The 27,964-nt window shown below is 49.7% G+C and overlaps 2 protein-coding genes across 3 annotated transcripts; one reads left to right on the top strand and one right to left on the bottom strand.

Annotated features, from left to right (window-relative positions):
• The first annotated feature begins 289 nt into the window (after nucleotides 1-289).
• Nucleotides 290-15,734, top strand: HSBP1L1 (heat shock factor binding protein 1 like 1). The gene is made up of 4 exons (XM_082700017.1): nucleotides 290-601; nucleotides 1,518-1,584; nucleotides 2,454-2,563; nucleotides 15,147-15,734. Exons 1-4 carry the CDS (start codon nucleotides 551-553, stop codon nucleotides 15,282-15,284), a joined length of 366 nt encoding a protein of 121 aa, XP_082556143.1. The 5' UTR covers nucleotides 290-550; the 3' UTR covers nucleotides 15,285-15,734.
• A 1,091-nt stretch (nucleotides 15,735-16,825) lies between these two features.
• TXNL4A (thioredoxin like 4A) lies at nucleotides 16,826-27,931 on the bottom strand. Of its 2 annotated transcripts, XM_082700015.1 has the most exons (4): nucleotides 27,800-27,931; nucleotides 27,364-27,535; nucleotides 20,457-20,560; nucleotides 16,826-17,450 (listed from the first exon to the last, which is right to left on the bottom strand). In XM_082700015.1, exons 2-4 carry the CDS (start codon nucleotides 27,514-27,516, stop codon nucleotides 17,279-17,281), a joined length of 429 nt encoding a protein of 142 aa, XP_082556141.1. In that variant the 5' UTR covers nucleotides 27,517-27,535; nucleotides 27,800-27,931; the 3' UTR covers nucleotides 16,826-17,278. The 2 variants fall into 2 exon arrangements, with proteins under 2 accessions (XP_082556141.1, XP_082556142.1); XM_082700016.1 differs by lacking the exons at nucleotides 27,364-27,535; nucleotides 27,800-27,931 and adding an exon at nucleotides 26,619-26,747.
• Between the last annotated feature and the right edge of the window lie 33 nt (nucleotides 27,932-27,964).

Here is a 27,964-nt window from a genome sequence, read left to right as displayed (position 1 = left end):
TCATCTCTGATGCAATGAAAACAAAGCAATCAGTCCTTGGCAGGGTGAGCAAGGCCTGCCTGGCACCCCCCCCCCCCCCCAGGTCAGCCAGCCAGCGTGTCACCAGTGCCCAGGGCGCGCAGCCGGCCAGGAGGTGCATCTTGTCATCCAGAAGGCCGGGCTGGCCCCGCCGGCCTAGCAGGTGCAGAGGCCCCTCCCTGCACAAGGCGGCCCCTCCCTCCGCGGGGAAGCTGACCGTCAGGCCTGCAGGAGCCCGCACCTCCCCCGGCCTCCTCCCGGGAACCGCCCCGGTTTTGTTCGCCTGTCCCTGCACAGGCGGCCGCGCCGGCCCGGGAATTCACTTCTGGGGACCCGAGCTGCTGCACTGCCTCCTGCATCGGGGCTCCTCCAGGGCCCCCCAACCCCCCCCCCCCCCCAGGCTGAGCATCTCGGCGACCGGCCCCCCCAAGCAGCCCGGCGCCGCGCGGGGACCTGTAGGGTTTAGCGCAGCTGACGCCCAGGGCCCGCCGGGTCCGCAGGGAACCACCTGGCCCACTGGGACCCGCTGGACATGGACGTGCGGGGACCCAAAACCCCCGGCGGGGACGCGCTGGGCGACGCGGTGAGTGGGGTCCCTCCCCTCCCCTCCCCCGTGTCCCTCCACACCGGCACCGCCTCCGGGACCGAGGGCGGGTCCTGGGTGGGCGTGGCGGGAGGGGACTCGGGCAGGCTCCCCCCGACCCTCCCCTGCAAGCCTCTCGGGCCCGCACCCCTTCCCGCTCCCTATTGGCAGGAGGAGCCCGCGCGGCCACGCCGGCCGGCGCGCGTCGGGACGCCAGGCTGACAGGCCGGGGCTTGTCTTCTCCTCCTCGTCCGCGGTCCTGACCCCGCGAGGAAGAACCGAGGCGAGCCCGTCCGCAGGGAGGGCGCCGCAGCGTCTCCACCTGCAGATGCAGAGTCTAGACGGCCCCCGCCCGGGCTTTGTCGTCCCCGCGCGGAGGTCACGCGCGCCCCGCACTGCGCACGCGGGTCTGCAAGCCCCGGAGCCCGCAGGACCAGGGCTGGTCTCAGGGACCGCACCCGCGCCTCTGCGGCCGGTGGACACGGTCCGCAACCCCCGCTCAGGGCGGCCCGAGGGAGGCCGCGGGCAGGTGCTGCGGCCGCCGCTTCCGCGCTCCGCGGGGACTCGCGGGGGTGCCCCGAGTTGTCACAGTCTCCCGCGTCCCCTGCTGCCCATCGGTAGTTGTAACGCCTACATGCAGGTGCGGGATCGGTTCGAGCTAGTTTTTGCGGGGAGCGGGAGGGCAGCCCGGCTTGACCCTGTTACGCGTTGGGCTCCTCGTCCCCGCAGCGTCTGAATGGAAAGTCCTCGGCACCTTGTCAGAAATCTAACTAAGGATGATTCTATCCATGAGGCTAAAATGTCGTACATCGAGAGTAAATATTATTTTAAAAAAGGAAGGCGATAGATCTAATTTAACTACCGACATCTAGGGGCATATACATATTACATTCAGTTTTGTGGTTCACTTTTTCAGGCAGAAAATCTATTTCAGGAACTTCAAGAACATTTTCAAGCTCTGACTGCAACATTAAACCTCAGAGATATCCTTTTCTTATAACAAATACTGGGATGCTTTTGAACTCAAATTATCAGGGGACATCTTTTTGTCTGCTACTAATGGATGATTGACCTAGCATTGCCTGGGGTTTACATTCCCTATCCTGATGTAGCAATTACCACTCACAGGTAATCACTTCCTGCCGGACCAGCAAAACAGGGCATTTTGTATGACAATGATAAAATACAAGGACACAATGCACAGTCCTGCCCAGATGGGGCTTTTCCACCGAGCCCTAAATAAATCTGAATGAGATTTGTACTCCACCAATCAGAAACTTGCAAACATAAGCAGGAATGTCAGCTTACTGCTTTGTTAGGACATGAATTCAAACAGAATTAGGATACCAAGTTTGTTTCCACTTCAAGCAAACCTGGATAATGGTAACTTCTGCCCTAAGACCTGGGGAGCTAGAGATCACTTCATAACATTAAGGTCATTCCTTAGGAATTATATGTAAAGTATTTGCATATGGAATCACTTACTTCGACTTCTGATTCTGCAGATGGGTTCTCATAGGGAAAAATTATCCTTAAACATGGTAAAATTAAACTGTAGGACAGTTGGTTTTAAACAGAATTAGTTTCCATTATATATACAAACTCATTCATTAGAGTTTGGTTAAAACATAGTTAAACCTACAAAGACCATCTCATGCGTCTGAATCTGTGTCCACACAAAGGGAGCCAAGTTTTCAGAACCCGGCTCACACTTCGAAGGGTAAAGACACACCACGAAACCCTCAGAGAAAGGGTTAATTTGCGCTGACCCAGAGGTGAGTCCCTGGGTTTAAGAGTTGCATCAGTAGCCCTTGAGGAGCAGGTGTGGTTTGAAGTCTCCTTGACCTTGTACTGGAAGAAATGGGAAGTCGCATTGAGGATCTCCAGAAGAATGTCAGTGACCTAATGGTGCGAGCTGGGATCGAAAGTTCCATTAAAGAACAAGTGGTCATCAGCAGGGAGGTAAATATGTTTGCCTTTTGCATTATCTTTTGATTGCTTTCATCTTGAAAAATACGGTCCCATATTCGTTCACTGTGGGGATTACTGCCTTCATCCTACATAGAAAACCTTCAGGAATAATAGAAGACGTTTACAAGTGTTCTTTTCTAAACAGACCAACTGGAATGCTCCTCGTCATAATTCCTTAAAAAGTGTATTTTAAAATCACAGGCTCTATTATTTAACAGTTGGCTTTTATTACAGTATTTTTCCCTACTACCCCTCAAATTAGTCTTCAATCAAAGCACAAGTTAGGACAGAGTAGAGGCTGGGGCGTAGAACTAGTAGTTTTTGTGGGGACCATGTATTTCTGACCATTTAAAGAAAATGCATATGCATTAAGCCCTCAGTTTCATGGTGGTTCCTGAGGGTCCCGCGCCTGTCCCCACAATGCAAACATTTCTTTTCCCGCGAAATGTCGCACTTAATCCTGCAGCTGCAAACCCGTACTTGACTTCAGGGCTCAGACCAGATTTACGCCCGTGTGATGTGCGGACAGACACAGCCTTATTTTATGAAGATACTGACCCATATTTTGTTTCCAAAATATTCTGGTTAATTAAGCCAATTTTGATCGAATAGTTAAGGTGTCTTTGTTTTCCCATTTTCTTTTACAATTGTTGTCCTCGGTCAGGGCAAATGATCTGTACTTGACCTGCTAAATCAGGGCTGGTTCACCTCCCAGTGACTTAGAAATACCTGTGTCTCCTCTTCCGGGAAAACGGTAGCCCGAGGGAGCTGCCCGGGGGAGCAAAACACTGCAGGGGCGCTCTGTGTGCAGGTGCACTCGGGGCACAGCTGGCCCCCAGCCTCCCAGCCAAGCCCTCCTCCCGCGGGGCTGAGTTGGTGGTAAGACAGGGCTGAGGACACTGCCCGCTCCAGGCTGGGGGTGGCAGCCCAGGAACCCGGTCCTTCCCGTCGTCACCCAGATGCAGCTGCTGTTTTAAATTTAGTCAAAACCACGAACTATTAGGCATCAAGTTAAATGATTGAGTAGATGTGGAAGCCTCACTGTTGGAGGCACCTGCGGCCTGAGAGGTCAAACACCCAAGTTCGTTTAAAGGGGTCCTGCTGCTGAGATGAACAGGAAGACCTAAACAGAGATGTTTGGATAAATCTGGGTCTGCCGGTTGCACTAGGTCAGGGTTCACAGCTTGTGCCGGAGACTTGGGGGGGACTCTGCAAACCTCTGAAACCCGTGTTGCTGTCCTGGGGAGGGGTGATGGGAGGAGGCAGAGTCGGTGAACCCAAAATGTCGGAGACGTTCTCAGTTTGTCAGTGTCCCCAAACTGAGGCACGACACCGTGGCCCCCTCCTGCAGTTAATTCCATGCAGAGACACAGTGTACCTCACGGGGGTTCTGTCCGGGCTGCCTGGGAGGGTCGGTCACGGCGGTGGGACACGGATGAGAAGCAGTGTTTTGTTGTTTCAAGAAAACACACTGTTTCCTCACCTTCCGTCTGACTCCATCAGTGGAAAAGGAAAAGCATTTAACATGTACATTCTTCTATATATTGAATTCTTCTTATCCACAAATCTTTTAATAATTATAGGAAATTAGGGTATTTTTCTTGAAAGTTTTGGCTTCCTGTTTATTTAACTGTACATTGATTGGTATATAAATCAACCATTACCTCTTTCAATTTTTTTTTACAGACCTGAGGACGGTAGACCAGTCATTTGAAAATGTGATAAAGTATGGGGCGCCTGGGTGGCTCAGTGGGTTAAGCCGCTGCCTTCGGCTCAGGTCATGATCTCAGAGTCCTGGGATCGAGTCCCGCATCGGGCTCTCTGCTCAGCAGGGAGCCTGCTTCCTCCTCTCTCTCTGCCTGCCTCTCTGCCTACTTGTGATCTCTCTCTGTCAAATAAATAAATAAAATATTTAAAAAAAAAAAAAAGAAAAAGAAAATGTGATAAAGTTAAAACTGTACTTTTAAAATAATAATTTGCATGAGTTCTGACTTTTGTTACTTAATTTAAAAATTCATTCTAATAAAAAGAAAGATTAAAAGAATAAACAATCCAGGAAGAACATAATTCAGGAAATGATTAACAAAAATGGTTGTAAAATTTTTTCAGTATATACCTTGTATTTATAAATCATGGGAGAAAAGCATAAGCTACATTAGGTCAATGTTTTTTTTCCTGAATTAAGTTCTACATAGATCTTTTTAAAAAGCGTCATAAGCTGTTTTCTGATTGAGATTGCTTTTTAAATAACTGCATTCCAACACAGCTTTTCCACTGCCACGGTGTTTGGGAAAACTCATTTTAATCTGTCCAGTCCAAATAGATTCGGTCAGCAGTGTTCTCCAGACCCGACCCAACCCAAGAGAACAGCTTGTCCGGGAGCTCGGTCAGCCTCGCCCGCCCCGCTCCTGGAGGGTAGTTACCCAGGAGAAGCAGACGTACTTCAGGGCACTTTGTAGGTTATAGAGAGACAATCAAGTAATTGTGTGATTTGCCTCTCTAAGCTAGAGTAAAATAGAGCTATGATCATCTAGAAAGGGGCTGGCAGGTGGTAACTATGCAAACACCAGTTGTTTCCAGTCATTTTTTGGAAGTAGTTCTTTTTCAGGGTCCCTGGGCGGCTCAGTCAGTTAAGCATCTGCCTTCAGCTCAAGTCATGGTCCCAGGCTCCCTGCTTGGCACGGAGCCTGTTTCTCCCTCTGCCTCTACTGTTTCCCGTTTGTGCTCTGTCAAATAAATTTTAAAAATCTTTTTTTTTCCAGATTTTATTTATTTATTTGACAGAGAGAGAGAGATCAATAACAAGCAGGCAGAGAGGCAGGCAGAGAGAGAGGGGAAGCAGGCTCCCCGCAGAGTGGAGAGCTCGATCCCAGGACCCTGAGACCATGACCTGAGCCGAAGGCAGAGGCCCAACCCACCAAGCCACCCAGGCGCCCCTATAAAAATTCTTAAAAAAAAAAAAAAATAAGGGTGCCTGGGTGGCTCAGTAGGTTAAAGTCTCTGCCTTCGGCTCAGGTCATGATCTCAGGGTCCTGAGATCGAGCCCCGCATTGGGCTCTCTGCTCAGCCAGGAGCCTGCTTCCTCCTCTCTCTGCCTGCCTCTCTGCCTGCTTGTGATCTCTGTCTGTCAAATAAATAAACAAAATCTTTAAAAAAAAATTAAAAAGGGTTGATAATAGGCTCTCAGTGTATAAAATAACCTTATACCTGCAAATGAATAAAACTTATTCTTTATATAAAAGTCAAAATTACCCAGAATTCTACAATTTAGAATTAACCACTGTAAGCACTTCTCTGTGCATATACTATTTTATATATGCTTGATCATGCTGTTTATAATCTCATATCCTGTTCTTTTCATATCATAAACATTTTGTGAGAATTTCATACACTTTTCATACTTTTTTTTTTTAAAATGTCCGACTACTATTCTATGGTATGTAATAATCTGAACTTTCCTATAATACCCCTCGGTATTCTATGGTATGTAATAATCTGAACTTTCCTATAATACCCCTCGGACACCGAGGCTGCTCCCCATTTTCCTGCTGTCACAAATAATGCCGTGGGGAGCGCTGTTACCATGGATTCTGTGCACATTTCCTTAGGGTCAGAAGTACATTTAGTCAAACGCATCTAAGAAAGGGAGTGTCATGTTATACTCCCAAAAGGGGTGCATGTCTTTCGTTTCATTATTTTATTTTATTTTATTTTATTTTTAAAGATTTTATTTATTTATTTGACAGAGAGAGATCACAAGTAGGCAGAGACGCAGGCAGAGAGAGAGAGAGAGGAGGAAGCAGGCTCCCTGCTGAGCAGAGAGCCCGATGCGGGACTTGATCCCAGGACCCTGAGATCATGACCTGAGCCGAAGGCAGCGGCTTAACCCACTGAGCCACCCAGGCGCCTCATTATTTTATTTTTTAAAAAGATTTTATTTATTTGAGAGATAGAGAGAGCACAAGCAGGGGGAGCAGCAGGCAGAGAGAGAAGCAGACTCCCCAATCAGCGGGAAGAACGACGCAGGGCTCAATCCCGGGACCCCGAGATCATGACCTGAGCTGAAGGCAGACACTTCACTGACTGAGCCACCCAGGCGTCCCCATGTCTTTCTTTTTTTAATCCAAAGTTTTAAAATGACATCATTTAGATTCAGTATTCTTGGTGGTTTAAAATCATAGTAGTTCCATTAGAGTATGTGAGCAATCTCAAAGCATCTTGGCTCCTATCATAATCTCAGCAGAAATTAAAGTGGATATTTGAAGTAAACCAAACAGATCTGAGTCTTCATTAATAACACAGACCACAGGGGCACCTGGGTGGCTCAGTGGGTTAAGCCACTGCCTTTGGCTCAGGTCATGATCTCAGAGTCCTGGGATCGAGTCCCGCATCGGGCTCTCTGCTCAGCGGAGAGCCTGCTTCCCTCTCTCTCTCTCTCTCTCTCTGCCTGCCTCTCCATCTACTTGTGATTTCTCTCTGTCAAATAAATAAATAAAATCTTTAAAAAAAAAAAATAACACAGACCACAGTTCAAAATCCAGGATTTTTAAGTAAGTAGAAAAGAAAGCTTCTAGGCATCTGGTTGGGGGGGCGGTGGGCTCATTCGGTTGAGCGTCTGACTCTTGAGTCCAGCTCAGGGTGTGATCTCGAGGACACAGGATCGAGCCCCAGGGAGCCCCAAGATGGGCTCTGCACTCAGAGGAGGGGTCTGCTTGAGATTCTCTCTCCCTCTCTTCCAGCCCCTCCCCCTGCTCACACTCTTTCTCAAAATAAATACAGAAAATCTTTTAAAAAGGAGGTGGGAGAAAGCTTCTATTAGTTAATAACTAAAATAAAAACATTAGGGGTGCCTGGCTGGCTCAGCTGGTAGAGTATGCGAGTTTTGATCTCAGAGTCACGAGTTCAAGCCTCACATTGGCTGTGGAGCCTACTGAAGAAATGAAAAAGAAACATTTATGCTCTCCCAAACACTAACTTCTTTCTAAGGAAAGTTCCAAGCTGATCTCCTCTCATAGTCTGACATTTACTATCTCAATTATCTACTCAAACCACAGACACCTGCCTTTAGAGGTTATTTGGCATTTTATAATATCATTCCTGTTTTAACATCTTCCTAACAGTTTTTTTCAATTTTATTTAATTTTTTAGATTTCTAAATTTATTAACATAGAGTACATTATTTGTTTCAGGGTACAGGTCTGTGAATCATCAGTCTTACACACTTCACAGCACTCACCCCAGCACGTACCCTCCTCACTGTCCATCACCCAGGCACCCCATTCCTCCCACCTGCCTCCACCCCAGCAACCCTCAGTTTGTTTCCTGAGATTACGAGTCTCTTATGGACTGTCTCCCTCTCTGGTTTTGTCCTGTTCCATTTTCCTGTGATCCTCTGCCTTGTTGCTTAAATTCCACGTATCAGGGAGATCATATGACAATTGTCTTTCTCTGATTGACTTATTTCACTAAGCATGATATGCTCTAGTTCCATCCATGTCATTGCAGATGGCAAAATTCCATTTCTCTCGATGGCTGTGTAGTATTCCATTGTGTATATAGACCACTTCTTCTTTATCTGATTATCTGTTGATGGACATCTGGGCTCTTTCCATAGTTTGGCTCTTGTGGACATTGCTGCTATGAACATTTGGGTGCACATGCCCCTTCGGATCACTATGTTTCTATCTTTAGGGTAAATACCCAGTAGTGCGATTGCTAGGTCATGGGATAGCTCTATTTTCAACTTTTTTTTTTTTTAAGATTTTATTTATTTATTTGAGAGAGAGAGAGATCACAAGGAGGCAGAGAGGCAGACAGAGAGAGGGGGGGGGAAGCAGGCTCCCCGCTCAGCAGAGAGCCCTACTCGGGGCTCGATCCCAGGACCCTGAGATCATGATCCAAGTGCAAGGCAGAGGCTTAACCCACTGAGCCACCCAGGCACCCCTATTTTCAGCGTTTTGAGGAATCTCCATGCTGTTTTCCAGAGTGGCTGCACCAGCTTGCATTCCCATCAACAGTATAGGAGGGTTCCCCTTTCTCCGCATCCTCGCCAACATCTGTCGTTTCCTGACTTGTTATTTTTAGCCATTCTGACTGGCGTGAGGTGGTTTCTCACTGTGGTTTTGATTTGTATTTCCTTGATGCCGAGTGACATTGGACATTTCTTCATGTGTCTGTCGGCTATCTGGATGTCTTCTTTGTAGAAATGTCTGTTCATGTCCTCTGCCCATTTCTTGATTGGATTATTTGTTCTTTGGGTGTTGAGTAAAAGGTTCTTTATAGATTTTGGATACTAGCCCTTTATCTGATATGTCAATTGCAAGTATCTTCTCCCATTCTGTCAGTTGTCTTTTGGTTTTGTGGACGGTTTCCTTTGCTGTGCATAAGGTTCTGATCTTGATGAAGTCCTAATAGTTCATTTTTGCTCTGCTTCCCTTGCCTTTGGCGATGTTTCTAGGAAGAAGTTGCTGAGACTGAGGTTGAAGAGGTTTCCGCCTGTGTTCTGCTCAAGGATTTTGATGGATTCCTTTCTCACATTTAGGTCTTGCATCCAATTTGAGTCTATTTTTGTGTGTGGTGTCAGGAAATGGTCCAGTTTCATTCTTGTGCATGTGGCTGTCCAATTTTCCCAGCACCATTTGTTGAAGAGACTGTATTTTTTCCATTGGACACTCTTTCCTGCTTTGTTGAAGATTAGTTGAGGGTCCATTTCTGGGCTCTCTAGTCTGTTCCATTGATCTGTGTCTGTTTTTGTGCCAGTACCATGCTGTCTTTAGATGATTACAGTTTTATAATAGAGCTTGAAGTCCAGAATTGTGATGCTCCCAGCTTTGCTTTTCTTTATCAACATGTGTCTGGCTATTCGGGGTCGTTTTTGGTTCCCTACATATTTTAGGATTATTTGTTCCATTTCTGTGGGAAAAAATTGATGGTATTTTGATAGGAATTGCATTAAATGTATACATTGTTCTAGGTACATTAGATATTTTAACAAAATTTATTCTTCCAATTCATGAGCATGAAATGGTTTTTCATTTCTTTGTGTCTTCCTCAATTTCTTTCATGAGTACTTTATAGTTTTCCGAGTACAGATTCTTTGCCTCTTTGGTTAGGTTTATTCCTAGTTATCTTATAGTTTTGGGTGCCGATCAACTCCTTAATTACTCTTTCTTCTGTCTTGTTGTTGGTGTAAAGAAATGCAACTGATTTCCTGCATTGATTTTAAATCCTACCACTTTACTGAATTCCTGTATGAGTTCTAGCAGATTTGGAGTGGAGTCTTTTGGGTTTTCCACAGTATCGTATCATCTGCAAAGAGTGAGAGTTTGACTTTTTCTTTGCCCATGTGAATGCCTTCATTTCTTTTTGTTGTCCTAGTCCCGAAGCTAGGACTTCTAGTACTATGTTGAATAGCAGTGGTGATAGTGTATATTCCTGCCATGTTCCTGACCTTAGGGAAAAAGTTCTCAGTTTTTCCCCATTGAGAGTGATATTCACAGTGGGTTTTTCATAGATGGCTTCGATGATATTGAGGTATGTTTCCTCTTTCCCTGCAGTGTTAAGAGTTTTGATTAAGAAATGATACTGTGATTTGTCAGATGCTTTTTCTGCATCTCTTGAAAGGATTCTATTGTTCTGGTTCTTTCTTTTATTGATGTGTTGTATCACACTGATTGATTTGCAGATGTTCAACCAACCTTGCAGTCCTGGAATAAATCCCACTTGGTCATGGTGAATAATCCTTTTAATGTACTGTTGGATCCTATTGTCTAGTATTTTGGTGAGAATTTTTGCATCCATGTACATCAGGGATATTGGTCTGTAACTTTCCTTTTTGATGGGGTCTTTGTCTGGTTTGGGGATCAAGGTAATGCTGGCCTCATAAAATGAGTCTGGAAACTTTCCTTCCATTTCTATTTTTTGGAACAGTTTCAGAAGAATAGGTATTAATTCTTCTTTAAATGTTTGGTAGAATTCCCCCAGGAAGCCATCTGGCCCTGGGCTCTTGTTTCTTGGAAGATTTTTGATGACTGCTTCAATTTTCTTGTTGGTTATGGCTCCATTCAGGTTTTCTAGTTCTTCCTTCCTGGTTCATTCAGTTTTGGTAGTTTGCAGGTTTCTAGGAATGCATCCATTTCTTCCAGATTACTTAATTTGTTGGCATATAGTTGCTCATAAAATGGTCTTGTAATTGTATTTCTTTGGTGTTGGTTGTGATCTCTTCCATTCATGGTTTTATTAATTTAAGTCCTTTCTCTTTTCTTTTTGATAAGTCTGGCCAGGGGGTTATCAATCTTAATGATTCTTTTCAAAGAACTAGCTCCTAGTTTCGTTGATCTGTTGATCAACTGATCTATTGATCTGATTTCGTTGATACTGTTGTTTTGGTTTCTATTTCATTGATTTCTGCTCTGATCTTTATTTCTCTTCTCCTAGGGGGTTTGGCTTTCTTTGCTGTTCTTTCTCCAGCTCCTTTAGGTGTAGGGTTAGGTTGTATATTTGAGAACTTTCCGTTTCTTGAGAAAGGCTTTTATCACTATATACTTTCCTCTCAGGACTGCCTTTGCTGCATCCCACAGATTTTGAACCATTGTGTTTTCGTTATCATTTGTTTCCATGATTTTTTTCAATTATTCTTTAATTTCCTGGTTGACCCATTCATTCATTTTTTTTTAGAAAAAGATTTTATTTATTTATTTGACAGAGAGAGACACAGCAAGAGAGGGAACAGAAGCAGGGGGAGTGAGAGAGGGAGAAGCAGGCTTCCTGCCAAGCAGGGAGCCCAATGCAGGGCTCAATCTCACGACCCCGGGGTCATGACCTGAGCCAAAGGCAGAAGCTTAACAACTGAGCCACCCAGGTGCCTCCCAGCTTTCTTTTGATATCCATTAGCATGATAAATTGCTTTCTATTGCCCTCATTTTCAATCTGGAGGTGTCTTTCTGTCTAAAACAAATCTCTTGCAGACAGCAAATCGATGGGTCTTTTTTTTTTTTTTAAGATTTATTTATTTGACAGAGAGAGAGAGAGATCACAAGTAGGCAGAGAGAGAGAGGAGGAGGGAGAGGGGAAGCAGCCTCCCTGATGAGCAGAGAGCCTGATGCGGGGCTCAATCCCAGGACCCTGAGATCATGATCTGAGCAGAGGGCAGAGGCTTAACCCACTGAGCCACCCAGGTGCCCCACCATGGGTCTTGGTTTTTATCCAATCAGATACCCTGTGTCTTTTGATTGGGGCGTTTAGGCGATTTATGTTCAGGGTAACTATTGAAAGATATGAATTTAGTGACACTGTATTGCCTGTTACTGTGTATTCTCTCTGTTTCTTTCTGGTCTATGTTACTTTTAGACTCTCTCTTTGCTTAGAGGACCCCTTTCAGTAGTTCTTGTGGGGCTGGTTTGGTGATCGCAAATTCTTTTAGTTTATGTTTGTCCTGGAAGTTTTTCTCTCTCCTTCTACTTTCAATGACAGTCTAGCTGGATATAATATTCTTGGCTGCATATTTTTCTCATCTGGTGCCCTAACATATTCCTAAAGGATCGGTATTTTCCAGTTCCATGTTACATACATTTAAACGAAATCAAAATGCTTCCATAAGGAAAAGGGGGAAAGTTGTAGATGGAGTTACATGTGCTTAAACACACTTATTCAAACATAAACTGGACAAACATGATTTTTAGCACCAAGCAATTTACTCACAGAATACTTAAGTAAATGTTGTAAATTCAGTATCAAATGCTATATTCATAAATTTGTAACTTAAAACTCATTTACCTCAAAATTAGGGAACTTATGAAAACCTCAAGTTTAATAATAAAGGCCTAAATCTGTCAGTCAGCAGCTCTAGAAGCAGTTGTGTGAAGTTTTAAATTCTCACGTTTAACTTCTGTTCTTTACAGTCTCTTGCCTGATCTATCACCACAGACTTTCAACTCTCTTCCCAATCCCCTTTTAGCTCTTCCAAGGGGACAGAAAGATCTCAGAACTAAAATCTGATGTTGGGGCGCCTGGGGGGCTCAGTGGCTTAAGCCTCTGCCTTCAGCTCAGGTCATGATTTCAGGGTCCTGGGATCGAGCCCCACATCGGGCTCTCTGCTCAGCAGGGAGCCTGCTTCCCCCTCTCTCTCTGCCTGCCTTCTGCCTACTTGTGATCTCTCTCGGTCTATCAAATAAATAAATAAATAAAAGTCTATAAAAATCTGATGTTATACCTGGTTTCCAAGGCAAAGCATCCTGTGCCCACTACACCTAAGCCACCACTGTACTCAGATGAGCCCGCCTCCTTCCCACCATGGGCCTTTGTTCCTGCAGGTCCCCTTCTAGAATGCAATTACCCCTACACCCACTTAGCTTTTTAATATCTGATATCAGCTTGAAAATAATCTCCTCAGAGATTCTCTCCCTGAATCCCCATCTGGGTCAGATCTACTTGGTATATGATCTCCTGGCACTCTGCTGTTGACTCATAGTCATAATTTCACTTTTTACATGATCATTTGGTTATCTTCACAAGGCAGCAAGCAACCAGACTGATTTTGCTCAGTCCTGGGGCCCAGGAGCTACTCATAATTTTTAAAAAATAAATTAATAGTTGAATTGCTAGAGTTTCAAAATAATTTTGCCATCCTTTATATGGTGCTTTTTGTCCATGGAGATGTGTGAGAGCTTAACTACTCTACTAACCAAGACAATCAAAGCGCAGTTGGAGGCTGGGGTTACAGCAGTGGTTGGGGAGACTAGTGGGATGTCACCCCAACAGTACAAGACAGTTCAAGTCTCATTAAGACGCCATTAGGGTTCCTTGTATAGCTTTTGATAAATGTAAAAATGTCACAAAAGAATACTAAAACCAGATGTATTTTAAAAGCCTTTAGTAAAGATGATGTAGAAAAACTATTCAAAATGGCAACCATATAAGTGAGTTCTCCCAAAGTTCCCCATTCTGATTTTCAAGATATCAGACTTTCCCAACTAGCACCTCAACTTTCAGATCAGAAACGTGGTGAGGTCATGGACACATCCTATATTTTTTTTCCTCTTTTTATTTGACACAGAGAGAGAGAGAGAGAGAGAGAGCGCACGTGTGCACAAGTGGGGGCAGCTGCAGGCAGAGGCAGAGGGAGAAGCAGACTCCCCTCTGAGCAGGGAGCCCAACCTGGGGTACTTGATTACTTACTGCCCCCCAGAATATATGCTGTACCTTCTAGGCTTGTTGCCTCTGTGTAAGCTGCCAAGACTAGCTCTTGGACTTTGCGCAAGCTGCCCTGGGGAGGATGAGAAACGAATCATTCAGTGCTCAGGGAACCAGGGGTACTGGTGCACCTTCTGCACTAGTTAATTTCCACTTGAATAAAGCAATGTGTGCAGCAATGAGGCGGGCCGGTAGCCGCACAGATCCAGCCTTGAAGCCACGTTCTCTGGATGAGGTGGGACTCTGCGCAACCTAACCTTTACCTTCCTTCTCTGCACGCTAGCTACTGGCAGGGGGTTGGAAGGATTTGAGAAAACGGCTTGTAAATCACTTAATTCAGGCTGAGGTAGACAGTGGGTACAAAATAAGACATAAACTTATAAACACAACACATTTATAGCACTACTACAGGGTAAGCTTAGAAATGTGGGATGTCATTTTCTTTGCTTATTTTTCGGCAGCTAATAAAGCTTTATCAATAAGATGTAATTCACATGCTACACAATTAACCAATTAACACAATTCAGTGGTTTTTGGTGTATCTACAGATGTGTGCCACCATCACCATAACCAGCTTAGAATGTTTTCATTATGTTAGGAAGAGACTCCACACCATCAGCATCACCTCCCTCTGTCCCCCTCCCCCAACCACTAATTTACTTGGTTTCCATGAATTGCTTATTCTGGGCATTTCATAAAAATGGGAATCCTATGAGATGTGGTGCCTAGTCTCTCACTTACCCTCACGTTTTCAAGGTTCAGCATACCGTGCATCAGCACCTCGTGTCTCGGCACCAAATCACATCCCACTGCACAGACGGACCACGTTCTGTTTACCCACTCTGCAGGTGACGGACGTGCAAGTTATCTCGTTTTCCAAAGGGTTGCCCGTACTCCTCTCCCTGAGCAGGGTCTGAGGGATCCAGTTTCTCCGTGGCCTTGACTCTTGCAATAATCAGACTCTTTAGGGGTGCCTGGGTGGCTCAGTGGGTTGAGCCTCTGCCTTCAGCTCAGGTAGTGATCTCAGGGTCCTGGGATCGAGCCCCACATTAGGTTCTCAACTCAGTGGCGAGCCTGCTTATAACCCTCTGTCTCTGCCTGCCTCTCTGCCTACTTGTGATCTCTCTCTGTCAAATAAATAAGTAAAATCTTAAAAAACAAAATCAGACCCTTTGGATCTGGCCGCAGCACCCCGATGCGTGGGCAGTGGCATCTGCAGGTTTTCCTCGATGACAAAACAGAGCTTGTCAGGGGATCCTTGGCTGTTCTCGTGGAGAAACATCAGAAGCGGAACACTGAATGTCTGTCATGTGCCGGGCCTGGGGTCACAGTGAGTTTTCCCCTCGCCCCTCACCAGTCAGGGCCTGTACTCCCTATCTCACAGGACGGAAAACAAGGCTGCAGCAACGCCACGAGCCTGCTTCGGAGTATTACATCGTCTTCCAGCACGCCTCATGTGCATTTGCTGGTCTGCCCTCGTGTCTCAAGCACAGACAACCCAGCCGGGGCTTTCGCACACTGAGGCCCACCAGGCTCTATTCTGAGACTCCCACGGGACAGCAGACACCGCCACCTCCTCACCTGAGAGAAAACGGGAGTTGTCACAGCAGAGCCTGTATGGACGAGATGTGCTGGGGAAGTTCCCGACCGCCCACCCACCGCCGAGCTGTGGGGCAAGAGAGGCGCAAGCCTGAGATGAGGCCACCAGCTGCACGTGCGGTTTCCACGAAGATGCAGCCTGAGTATGTGGGATACCATCTTCGGAGGAAGGAGGAACAACTTACACTTCGTATTTAAAAGGAGGACTCCTAGGGATGGCTGGGTGGCTCAGTTGGTTGTACGACTGCCTTTGGCTCAGGTCATGATCCCGGAGTCCCGGGATTGAGCCCCGCATCGGGCTCCCAGCTCCACGGGGAGTCTGCTTCTCCCTCTGACCTTCTCCTCGCTCATGCTCTCTCTCACTGTCTCTCTCTCAATAAATAAATAAAAATCTTAAAAAAAAAAAAAAAAGAGGACTCCTAGAATCATTATTTTATTGCACTGTTTTTATAACCAGAATAAAAGACACTTTCTCCCCCAAGTGTATTCTTTCTGAACTCAAGTCTTCGGATTCTGCTGTGGGTTGAAATTGCCTCCTCATAAATTCCTATGTCGGGAGTTTTAAAAATAGATTTTATTTATTTGACAGAGAGAGCACAAGCAGGGGGAGGGGCAGAGGGAGAGGGAGAGGGAAAAGCAGGCTCCTGCTGAGCAGGGAGCTGATGCGGGGCTCGATCCCAGGACTGAGATCATAACCAGAGCCAAAGGCAGACACTTCACATCAACAGAGCCGCCCAGGCGCACCCTGCCTGTGTCGGGAGTTCCAATCCCCAGTACAATGTGACCTTATTTGGAGATAGGACGGCCCTCTCCAGTGACCAGTGCCCTTATAAGAAGAGGAAACGTGGACACAGACACACACACAGGGAGAAGGCCATGTGAAGATGAAGGCCAGGATTGGGGCGAAGCCTCAGGCCGAAGCAGGCAACGATCACCAGAAAGCAGCAGGGTCTGGGAGAGGGGCAGGAGACCTATTCTCCAGCACAGCCCCAAAGGACCCAGCCCTGACCACCTCTGGATCTAGAGTTCTTGCCTTCAGATCTGGAAGCCTGCTCCTGTCCGCTGTCACTCCCGTCTGGGCTACTTTGCTAGGTTAGCCCTGGGAGGCTCACACGCCACTCCCCGCCCCCAACAGGACTCATCAAACACAGGGTCCTACAGAACACACACTTGAACTCCACTCCCATGGGAAAGAAGTCCAGTAACTCTGACTGCCAAAATCAGTAACCTGCACGGCAATTGTTTTTAAAAGATGTTATTTATTTATTTGACAAAGATCACATGTAGGCAGAAAGGCAGGCAGAGAGAGAGGGGGAAGCAGGCTCCCTGCTAAGCAGAGAGGCCGATGCGGGGGCTTGATCCCAGGACCCTGAGATCATGACCTGAGCTGAAGGCAGAGGCTTTAACCCACTGAGCCACCAGGCACCCCTGCATGGCCCATCTGTAAAAAACAGCAATTACAACTTCCCATCACTGAGTGCTTTATTTATTTCGGCTACATATTTACAGGTATTTGCTAATATAAAAATACAACGGCCAGGGGTGCCAGGGTGGCTCAGTGCGTTAAGTGCCTATCTTCGGCTCAGGTCATGATCCTAGGGTCCTGGGATCAAGCCCCACATTGGGCTCTCTGCTCAGTGGGGAGCCTGCTTCCCCCTCTCTCTGCCTACTTGTGATCTCTCGCTCTCTCTCTCTGGGCCAAGTAAATAAACAAAATCTTAAAAAAAAGAAAAAAAAAATACAACAGCCAGGCAGGCGGAGTTGAGGCCATGCAAGCCCTACAGCAAGGGCCCTCCAACCAACCCTGTGATCTTCATATTCTCTTCCAAACGCTGGCTCTAAGGCTTTAAATAGTTTCCAATATTTTCACATGAAAACAACTCCACGCCACTTCTGCGCACAGAGACTAGGCGGAGCTCAGTATCTGTACTTTGTGGAGTAATCCTTTGGAGAAACGACCAGGCCGCGGCCTTTCCGGGCGCCCCGGTACACAGTCTCGATGATGTCTATCATTTCCTGTTTGTCTTCCATGGCCCAGTTGATCTTGTTGTTGTTACCAGTACCCAGGTCGATCATGATGTGCTTGTTCCTGCAAAGAGGAGACGGGGTCAAAGATCACCAACAGTCTTCTAAGAATTCCACGAAAAAATGCGTTCTGTTTCCCACCCTCACAAGCTCTTGTTAAACATCAGTTAAGGGCGCCTGGGTGGCTCAGGGGGTCAAGCCTCTGCTTTGGGCTCAGGTCATGGTCTCAGGGTTCTGGGATGGAGCCCGGCATCGGGCTCTCTGCTCCGCGGGGAGCCTGCTTCCTCCTCTCTCTGTGCCTGCCTCTCTGCCTACTTGTCATCTCTCTCTGTCAAATAAAAAAACAAAATCTTAAAAAAAATCAGTTAAGACAAAAACATACCCAGTCAGGAGGATCTACCACGTCTTAGAAGAGGAGAACCAGGTGAACACTAGAGTAAAAGCACACACCATGCATGGCCCAAGCTCCCTCTGCATGGCTTAGACACTCCCTTGGGACAAACGTCCTATAGGACACAGTGTGAGTCACTTGGAAAGTGACACTGTTTCCCAAAGGGCTGTACCAATTTACCTAGGAAACACAATACCCCAACCCTAGCGTACACTTTATCCAAAGTCCTAATTGTGAAATTAGTCTGTCTGCATTTCTATAATTAGGGAAGTAGGTGATACTTTACAAATTTATTTTTAAGAGGCTACTTTCAAAAACGAATTGATATGTACACTTTACAGAGATATTAACCCTTGCAGTCATTGGTGCACTGATTTCTCCAAGTTTGTCGGAGACAGTTTTCATTTATTCAAGTTTTCACTTCTATAGGAATGAAGAGCAGCACCTCAGTCTCCGTCTGTCCAACCACAGGGAGATCCAAAAGGCAGACGCAACGTTTCTCCTCTGCTGCAAACATCTACTTCCAGGGTAACTCTCCACATCCGCACTCAGGCCCAGGAATCCGGGGGTCTGGACCCCGTCCCTCCCTGTCGGCCTCTTACAGTCTCCCCACCACGGCCTGACCATCTGCGCCCGCAGGCCCGCCCCCGTGAAGGCACGAGCTCAGTGTAAACGTCCTCCGGCTGTCCTTCAGCTGCCCGCCACCCCGACGCGGCACTCGTGTCTCTACAAACACCTGCTCGCCTTGGCTCATCTACTCCACTGCTGCCAATCCGCGAAGTCCGGTGACCGCAGGAACCCTGTCTTGTCTGACCTAACGTCCGGGCACTAGACCATGAAACCTGGTGGGACTCAGTACGCGCACTTGGTGAAAACATGAACTCAAGCAGAGGCGCCCGTCTTGGATTCCGGCGTTGCAGAAAGAGCGGAAGGCACTTGGTCTTCTCTTCAGCCTAGCGCCCCGGCATCCGCCCCACCTTCCTCCTCTCTGCGGCCCTGTCGGCCACAGCGTCCTCCGTGGCTTGGTCGGGCTGGCCACCGGCAGCGGGAGGCTGGCCTGACCACGGCCCTCATGAGTCGCACCCTAAGGGTGTGGGGGACACGGAAAGCAGCATGACAGGAAAGGCCCAGACTGCCTTGAAGAGCCTGTTCATGGACGCGCGGACTCGAGGAGCACGGCCGGCGCAGGTGCCGGAGGAAGGAAGGAGCACACCGCCGGGAGGGAGGGGCCCCTGTTCCTCGGGGACATGGTCCTGCAGAAGTCATCGGGATGCGCCTGGACGTGCACCTGAGGAGCTGCTGAGCCCTGGAGCAGCCACCTGCTTTCTCCCTGCTGTGGACGGTGACGACCGACTACGCGGGGTTAGAGCTGCTGAAAGAGAAGAAATTCTTGGCCCCTCCAGACGGCAGAAGACGCTGCAATGCAGAAGGGCACGGGGACACGGAAGAGGCCCCACGACCTGGTGCTGCAGCCTAGGCGGAACGTTCAGTCGCGAGTGAGGAGCAGCGCACCTCCTGGGTCTTCGTGGGCACCAGGACGGGCACTCGGCCTGCAGAGGATGACGGTGCAGAGAAAGGAGGCTGGAGAACCCCAAAATGCTACTGCTGCAGTTGGCTGGAAACGGCCTGGCTGCACATGCCTTTCCCAGAAAAGGCAGGAAAGCCTGGGCAGACCTTCCCAGGGCTGGGGAGTAAGCCCCTTCCTCCTCACGTCCCCCTGAGAAGCCCGGCCTGTGTGCTGTGCTGTCCCACGATGTGCTGGCCGAGCTGGGGCCACAGGTAAGCCGTGCCCACCGGCCTACGCAGCCTCACGCATACCTGCTTTTGTACACCCGAAGGATGTGAGTCTTTGGAGCCAGAGGGCAGACAGTGGGAAACCCTACACTCAAGCCTGCGAAGTTCCTGCCCTCATCCCCGGGCCTGTCTGCGATGAGACACCAGCTCCCAGTGACGCTGCAGACGCCCCAATGATTACTCATCAACTGACTTCAAAATAAGGAGATAATCCTGGATTATTTGATGGGTCTATTCCGTTCACAGCCTCGGGGAAGCAGAACAGGAAACTGCAGAGATGGTGCAGGCTGTGCAGACTGAAGGGCCTCAGGCAGCAGAGAGGCCCCGGCACACAGCCGGCCAGGAGTCTGAGGCCCCTGCCCGTGACCAGGGACCTGGATTCCACCAACGACCCAACGAGCCAGTGGCTTCTTCCCCGACGGACGGGCCCGAAAAGGCCCAGCCCGTGACTGCGGCCTCGTGAGGCCCCGAGAGGAAACCCACTGAGCCGGCCCAAACTCGGAGCAACAGAACACTGAGCTCATCCATGAGGCTTTTAGCTACTCGCACGGCGCTACCTGTTGCACGGGATATGAAGCCAATACCCACCCCATACAGCACACACATACAACCCACCCAGACGTCCCTCACCTGTCAGGAGCGGAGCAAGTCTAAGGCTTAATACTGCCGTTTACCAACCTTTCTACTAACGATACACAGAAATTTTGACAAGTAGAAACAACACCATATGGTGATTTCTTTCCGAATTAAATCTCCACAACTTCTTTTTGAGTCACGTTACCCAACTTTATTACAGAAATACCATCGGACATGACGCCATCTGGACTACATCAAAATCCCGGACCAACAATATCCAACTGAGGCGAGAGCTTTAAGAGAACGTACCTGAAGAAAAACATGACAGTACATGGGTCGTACAGCTCGTACATCTTGTTGAAGTCAGGCACTTCTGTGATATCCACGAGATAAATTACTGCGAAATTTTTAACCTAAAAGTAAGAGATTGAAAAAGCCCTATAAAGTCACGATCAGTTTTTTCTCTGCAAAAGCACACTGAAAAGCAAGCACAAGAATCTGTGCGGAACAGGACGATTTCCGAACCAACCCCCCCACGCCAGTCCGCAGGAACGCTGACACACAGGCGCCGACCCCGGGGTCCCACCCGCTGCACCCCTTCTGGAAGAGCCGGTTGCGCCACCCCCGCAGCGGAGGCCCATCAGCAACCACCTACACCAGCTTCTCCCGACAGTGCGTGCGCACCGCCAGGAGCGGCGGGAAAACAGGCCTTGAGGAGTCGGCTGGCCGCCCCTCCCGCATGGCCCTGCACACCCGCCGGGCTCAGAGCCCAGCACTGTGAGTGGTGCCGCGCAACACACACCTTCCTCTTGCTCCCTGATTCCAAGTGCATCAGAGGATTTAGAAAACTCAGAAAACGGTCCATAAAACAGAATCACTAAATAAATAAATAATTAGAATCACCTCCGATCCCAACGACCAGAGTTAATTGCTACAAGTAGATTTTTAGTAAATTCTTAACCGCTTTTTCTGTTACACACATACACGTGTCTATGCTGTTTAAGTAAAATGTGGTCATACCACAGTATTTTATATCCTGCTTTAACTATGGACAGTCTCTTATACAAATTATACACTTTCCCCAAACACAATTTTTACAGCTACATAATTGCTTTATCAAACAGTTAGGTCATTATTTTACTTTTTCTATTATGTTCTGATTTTTCATGAAAATAGTTCAGATTTTTTTCATCCATACCAATTATTCACCTGTGACCATTGCTACCCTTAAGTCTGTGTGTACATATTTCATTATTTCCAAAGATAAACTTCTAAAACGTAATCTCTACAACAAAGGACATGACGTTTTAAACACTTGCAAGCGCAGTCTTGGTGCCTTCCGGGAAGCTAGACAACCCTGTATGTTATGGGCTGGGTTACGTCCCCCCAGAAAGAGATACGCTGCAGTGCTCAGGGTGGGGCCTCACTGGGCAGAGGGTCCTTGCAGATGCCTTCGCTAGGAGGAGACTGGCCATTCCAGACGGTGTCGTTCAGAGAAGGGGCTATGGCTGACTTCTAGGGCGGGAGACACCCCGAAGACGACAGACAACCCCGGAGCAGGAAGACGCGCCAGGTGGTCTCCCGAGAAGGTTTCAGAGGCTGCACAGTCCTGCGGACACCCTGGCTTGGGACTCTCAGCCCCAGACTGTGAGGTGACAGACTTCTATTCGTTTCTCTGCCCAGGTTGTGGGCTCTGTTACTGCAGCCCCAGGAAATGCACATAAACTAATTCTAAAATCCTGACTATAATCTGCAGATGAAATGATGCGGTATCTGGGATCTGCTTTAAATGCTGCAGCAGAAAAAATGTCCAGGGCCAGCTGACGGAAGACAGAAAGGTACTGGGGACTGTTAGACCCGAGCGAGAGGCGCAGAGGGGTCACTACAACCCTTCTCTCTGCTTTGGGAACTATGAACCAATAGTTAACACAGAAAATTAAGCTACCAACACCAAACAAAGCTGGCATCTCATAAGGACTCCTTTCGGCCCCCGTGCTGGTCGGGAGAGACCCTGGCCACCACCATGCCCCGGCTCTCTGCCCGAGGGCTCTGACGCTGCCACGCGCTGCGGTCTACACACTGTGTCCTGAAAGCCCTGAAGCAGCACCTTCGTGTGGCCGAGCCCCGTCCTGGAACTCCAGTCTCCGGTGCCAACAGTGGGAACGTGCTGGTCAGGTCACCAGAACCCAGTTTTACTTTCCGGGTTAACTCATCAACTGTATTCTGATTTTATTTAAAAATAAAACAAACTGCAGCACAGAAGTTCAGACTGTAAAACAGTCAGCGTGTACAAATACACACAAAGTTGTCAGGCAGTAACCCTGACCCGTTTTTATCCCTTCAATGCCTTGCTTTGTTGACTGATGTGCAAAATAGATACCAGTAACAGTGAGTAAATATTAACTTAGGGAATCGCCATGTAAATATTCAGTTAGTCTAAAAATCAGATGGGCAGGGCTATAAATTATATAATTTAGAGAAAAGTAAAATCATAAATTTGTCCTTTTTATTGTATGCAAAAAATTTTGTTTTATTTTGCTTTACTGATAATTCTCCAGAAACCAAGAATCGTAAAAGATTAGCAATAATTTACAAATTATTACTGCCGCCCACTTCACAGTCACCAAACTCTTCCTCCAAGAGGCTCTGGAGTCTGCGTCCCTCGGACTCGCTTTGCCACTTTGCAAATTCAAGCTTCCCTTTCCCTGCCCCTCCCAGAGGCCTCAAACTGCATTTCCTGGGTCTGTCAGCCTCAGCACACGAGTACCCAAGGACGGGAACTTTGGCTACTGCCTGGTTTTCACTGACTTCCCAGTATCGTGTGTGGACTTGAAGTCCCGCCCGCGACACAACAGACTTCCCGAGTCACGACGTAAACGACAGCGAACTTCGAAGTTCTCTTGCCTCTGTGCTCTGTCAACACACTCGGAACACATGAGGTGCCGGGCAAATCCATGAGCCACGACAAACTGCTGTACGCAAAAAATTCTAAAAGCATAAGGACTTGCATCAATGGACATTTCATAATCAGAAGGCAACTAATAAAAGTAACTTGTTTAAAGGTACAAGTCTAGGGGCGCCTGGGTGGCTCAGTCATTAAGCCTCTCCCTTCGGCTCAGGTCATATCCCAGGGTCCTGGGACCGAGCCCCGCATCGGGCTCCCTGCTCGGCGGGAAGCCTGCTTCTCCCTCTCCCACTCCCCCCACTTGTGTTTCCTCTCTTGCTGTGTCTGTCAAATAAATGAAAATCTTAAAAAAAAAAAAAGATACAAGTCTCGATCTGTCTGGTCTAAACCCCCACTCTGAATTCCAGCAGAAGCAAAGTGCGTCAAGCTCACTTACAAGGGACTCCTCACTCCTTACTTCTAACTCTAACCCCCGAATGAAGACATGGTTAATGTTTTGTGTACAATGAAAGTAAGGAAGACAGAGTGACCCTAAAAAATGAGTCAGAAAGACCGCAAGCTACATGGGAAGCAAGCGGCAAAGCTGAGACTCACCCCGTCTGGCTCCAGAGCGCAACCTCTGGATGGGATTCCTACCCAAGTCTCGAAGGAATTAGGCTGCCCAAAGGGGACAGGAGGCCCTGAGGGGGGCGGGGAACGGGCCAGGCTAGAAAGGCGGCGTGTGCGAGAGGAAGACGCCGGCGAGGACAAGGCAAGGGCAGCGGCAGCGCCCGGGATGCGGGATCAGAGGTGGAACGTGAGCCTGGAAACGCAGACAGGGCCCTTTGAGGCCCAAGTTCGGGTCATTTACTTGTTTGTCTCCAAGCAAGGAGGGGTCGGGGACCTGGGAAAACTGAGGAGCATCTAGGGAGAAGGGCTTACTTACAAGGAACGCTGGCATGGCTGTGCTCTGAGCACCACTGCCGTCTGCATCCAACAGCGGCCAGTCCAGCCGCTCCACGGGAGGGCCAAGGGCAGAAGGGGTGGCCAGAGAGGCACACTCACAAACCAAGTCAAGGGACCCACCTGACAGGGAGCTGGGTCAGGGACCAGAGAGCTCACGTCAGACGAAGCCTGTGGTTCTGTGACTCTGGCTACTGGAAGGTCATCAGTGACCGTGCAAGACCCACACAAGGTATGAAGGACAGACAGGCCCTGCAGAGAGCCTGGCTGTGAAAAGAGGGAGTGACCGAGGGTCTCAGCTGGAGAGGCAGCTGCCACTGCCAATCCCCGCATTTCCAGGTGAAAGAGAAGGCGGCTGTGCAGTGACATGCACCGTGCGGCCCTGGTCCAAACAGCCTCTGCGCGAGAGGGCTCCTGCCACGTCCCCGCGGCCCCTGGGCGGCAGCGCTCCTTGCAGAGCTGTCCCAGCAAACCAGACCCTGCGAGTTCCTAACCTGCTGCCTACACCTGAATTCCACTAAGCAGAGATTCCTCCTTTTGTTACTTTTTACTTATAAAACAAAGGCACCTTAACTTACAGGGAACGGTGTTTACGTTCCTGTGTAACCAAGTGTACAGATGCACGCCTGCCTCCTGCTGCCAAGCCATCCCCTGGCGGGGCACATTCCTGGCTTGACGTGGATTCTTTAGCCAATGGGTTCTGGTTCCTGGAACCTCCAAACCTCCCAAGTTAGAGCAGAGACTGACACGAGAAACCACATCCTCCTAAAAGTGATCAAGATACATCGCATCTATTTTACGTACGAGGACATTCAACGACCCCAGCTCGACGAGACAACTGTCACACTGTAGATGCTGGTCTTTACCGTGAGACTTCAGGAGAGGCCCAATTTCCTCTTGCCTCCCACGCGGAGTAAGAAAACTGGCTCCGTCAGAAGTAATAGGACAGGGACCCCTTGGTGGCACAGCTGGGCGGAGCCTCCAACTCTCGATCCCACTCCGGCTGTGAGCCCCGCGGCAGGCTCTGGGCTCAGTGGGGTCTGCCCGAGAGTGCCCCGCCCCTCCCCCCTCACAGGCCCTCTCAAAACAAAAGTAGACAACCAAGTGGTGCCCTGGTCTTAGTTCTTCTCTCCCCCCGTGCGGGCTACACGATGGCCCTGCAGAGCCGTGTCTGTCTTTACCGACGTGCCCTCAGATGCAGAGCCCGACTCACAAGCACGAGTCATGTTCACTGCATGAACTCCTAACAAGAAACTCGTATTTTGAAATGCAAGGAACACATTATTGTCACTAAAAATGTGTTCTGGAACAGCGTGAGCTTAATTACGTAACCCTGGGCTCGGAGAGACCGGCCTTCAGAGCCGGGGTGGTGCCACCTCCTCCGGACACAGGCTGGCGAGGAATCGCCGCGCAGGGACCGCGGCCCAGCTGGGCGGTGCCCAGGGGCCTTCCACCAACCCTCTGCCTCCCTGCTGTCTCCCTCTTCTGGAAAAGCCTCCGCCTGTCCAAGCTGCTCCTAACATGGGCCACGTGGCTTCTGCCGTGACGCCTTCCACACGGCCCGAACTATTTCTACTCAACATTTCGCACCCATTAAGGAATCCGTGCTTAACTACAACCCTGTGCATTTTTAAGAAAACTGAAAAGGAGCTAGGTGTCTACGATATTCTCTCCATTTAAAAAATGCTCACTTTGGAAATATACAAAAGGAAGGGAAAATCCACTGCTGTGTGACCAGCCCAGTTTTTTTTTTTTAAAGTAAAGTCTACCCCCAACATGGGACTCAAACTCACGACCCCAAGACTGAGAGCCGCGTGCTCTTCTGACTAAGCCAACGCAATGTTCCAGCCCTGTGTTCTTCTAACAAGTTATGTAACTTAAAAATATATGACAAATAAAATTAACAGAGTAGGAGTGTCTTAACAGTGAAAAGTGTTTCCCTTTCCCCAGACCCACATGTTCACTCATGAGGAAATCCCATACGTTCTGCTTTCTCGAGCTAACGTCATCAACAAATGCCCACGGTATCTAAAAACCTTAGAAAATCATTTTTAATGGCCACATAATATTGCATCCAGTGAAGAGGACATTCCCAGTTCAAATCCCAACTCTCCATTTCCGAGTCTGGACAAACCACTTGGCACACCTACTCCATGGGTCCCAGGACGACTACGAGGAGGAGGGAGAGGCGGGCAGCCACAGCGCACCTACTCTGATGCTGACCACCGCTGAGGGGTTTCCAAAGTCCCATCAGAGCTGCCAGGACGGCTTCTGAAAAGGGCTGTTTCTGGACCTCACCCCAGACCAGCAGAACGGGAACCTCGGCGACGCACTTCAGCAAGTATTCCAAGGGACGCTCATGATGACTGACACAGATCGGTCTCCAGGGTCCCCGTGCCACCACCCCTGCCGCAGTCTGCCTCTCCTACCCAGTAAGAGATAGTAAAAATCAGCAGCGGAAGGTCAGTTGTTTGTTTTCAAGTAAACTAACCCAATGTGGGGCTTGGATGCAGGACCGCAAGCATCTCACACTCTGCGGACTGAGCCCGCCAGATGTCCCAGAAGATCAGTTTTCCTGTCCTCAATGCAAGACGCGCTCTTACATGCGTTCCTCTGCCCCTTACCCTGAGAGAACACGGCTTCCATGTTCCCACGGCTGTCACTCTTCCTCCGAGTGGCCTCGCAAATTACTTCTGGGGTATCGGTAAGTTAGGTGTCTCATTAACAGGCTAACACTGGCTCTGTCCTGTCGCTACAGCTGCAAAAATCCAGATCCAGGTTACCTCCAAACCACCGTGAAGAAGCTACCGAGAAGCGCGCAGCCCCGGCGCCGTCGCCACCACGCAGAGCCGGAGTCCGGATGGGAAACGCCCGGAGCCCGATTCTCTCTCCTGCCGCCGCCCGCAGCGCGCTCGCTCCGAGACAGCGGCCAAGCGCCGCCGAGCGTGGGGCGGACGGAAGGGCCGGGGGCCGGGGGCGCGCTCCGGCAGGGCGCGGGGCTCGCACGCCAGGAAACGAGGCCCCACGGACGCACCGTCCCCGTCCGCGAAGCTCCGGCTCACTAGTCCCCAAGCGTGTCCTGTCCGCGACCCTGCGGCGAGGAAGCGCCAACCGCGCCGACACCGGGGAACCACGAGGCTTCTCCCGGGACAGACGCAAGCTCGCGCGGACACCCCGGGGCCGCAGGGTAAGAACGCGTCCGGGAGCCTCCTCCTCCCTCTGCCGACCGCGCCCGAAGCTGGGGCGCGAACGGGACCAGCGCACCTCCAAGCCCCGCGCCAGCGGGCCAGGCGGGGGCCGTGGGGGGTGGGGGTGGGGGTGGGGGGCCGGCCGCGCGGGTCCCAGGCCGACCCCGGGGCGCCGCGCTACCTTCTCGGCGATGCTGTAGAGCACCTCGTCCATCTTCATGCAGGTGGGGTCCCAGTCGTGCCCGAAGCGGATGACCACCACGCGGTCCTCCTCCGACAGGATGGCCTGGTCCACCTGCCAGCCGTTGTGCAGGTGCGGGAGCATGTACGACATCGCGGCGCGGGGGCGGGGCCTGCGAGGAGAACTGCGCGCACCCGCTCCTTCCCGCGGCTGCCGCGCACGGGGTAAAGGGCCTCGGCCCCACGGCGGGCGGCCGGGACCCCGCTCCCCGCCTGGACCCCCGCGCTCGACCCCTGGAAGGACGCCGGGAGCTCGCGGACGCCCCGCGGACCCCAGCCCCGGCGCGGAGAACCCGGGGGGGCTGCCCCGCTCGGCTCCCGCCCCCTCCCTCCCCGCCCCACCGCCCTCCCGGCCCCCCAGCTCCGGCCGCTCGCACCTCTGCCGACTAGAGCGTCCCGCGCTGCGGTCCTTCCGGGCGTGGACGCGTGCCGGACGCTGCGTGCGTGCCGACGTGAGCGTGCGCACGCGCGCCGACGTGAGCGTGCGCGTGTCCGCCGACGTGGGTGGGCGCGCCCGGCGCTGGGAGGCGCGCGACACCCGA

This window comes from Mustela nivalis (genome assembly GCF_964662115.1).
Source record: "Mustela nivalis genome assembly, chromosome: 14".
Taxonomy (NCBI): domain Eukaryota; kingdom Metazoa; phylum Chordata; class Mammalia; order Carnivora; family Mustelidae; genus Mustela; species Mustela nivalis.
The sequence above is the reverse complement of the archived record's forward strand: the minus strand, read 5'-3'. Positions and strand labels throughout refer to the sequence as shown.

Coding starts and splice junctions, on each gene's coding strand:
- HSBP1L1 (XM_082700017.1), top strand. CDS start 551: ATGGACGTGCGGGGACCCAAAACCCCCGGCGGGGACGCGCTGGGCGAC. Junction 1,585..2,453: donor TGCAACATTAAACCTCAGAG/ATATCCTTTTCT, acceptor TTGACCTTGTAC/TGGAAGAAATGGGAAGTCGC. Junction 2,564..15,146: donor AAGTGGTCATCAGCAGGGAG/GTAAATATGTTT, acceptor CCTATCTCACAG/GACGGAAAACAAGGCTGCAG.
- TXNL4A (XM_082700015.1), bottom strand. CDS start 27,516: ATGTCGTACATGCTCCCGCACCTGCACAACGGCTGGCAGGTGGACCAG. Junction 20,561..27,363: donor TCTACAGCATCGCCGAGAAG/GTAGCGCGGCGC, acceptor TCTTACTTTTAG/GTTAAAAATTTCGCAGTAAT. Junction 17,451..20,456: donor ACTGTCATGTTTTTCTTCAG/GTACGTTCTCTT, acceptor TCCTCTTTGCAG/GAACAAGCACATCATGATCG.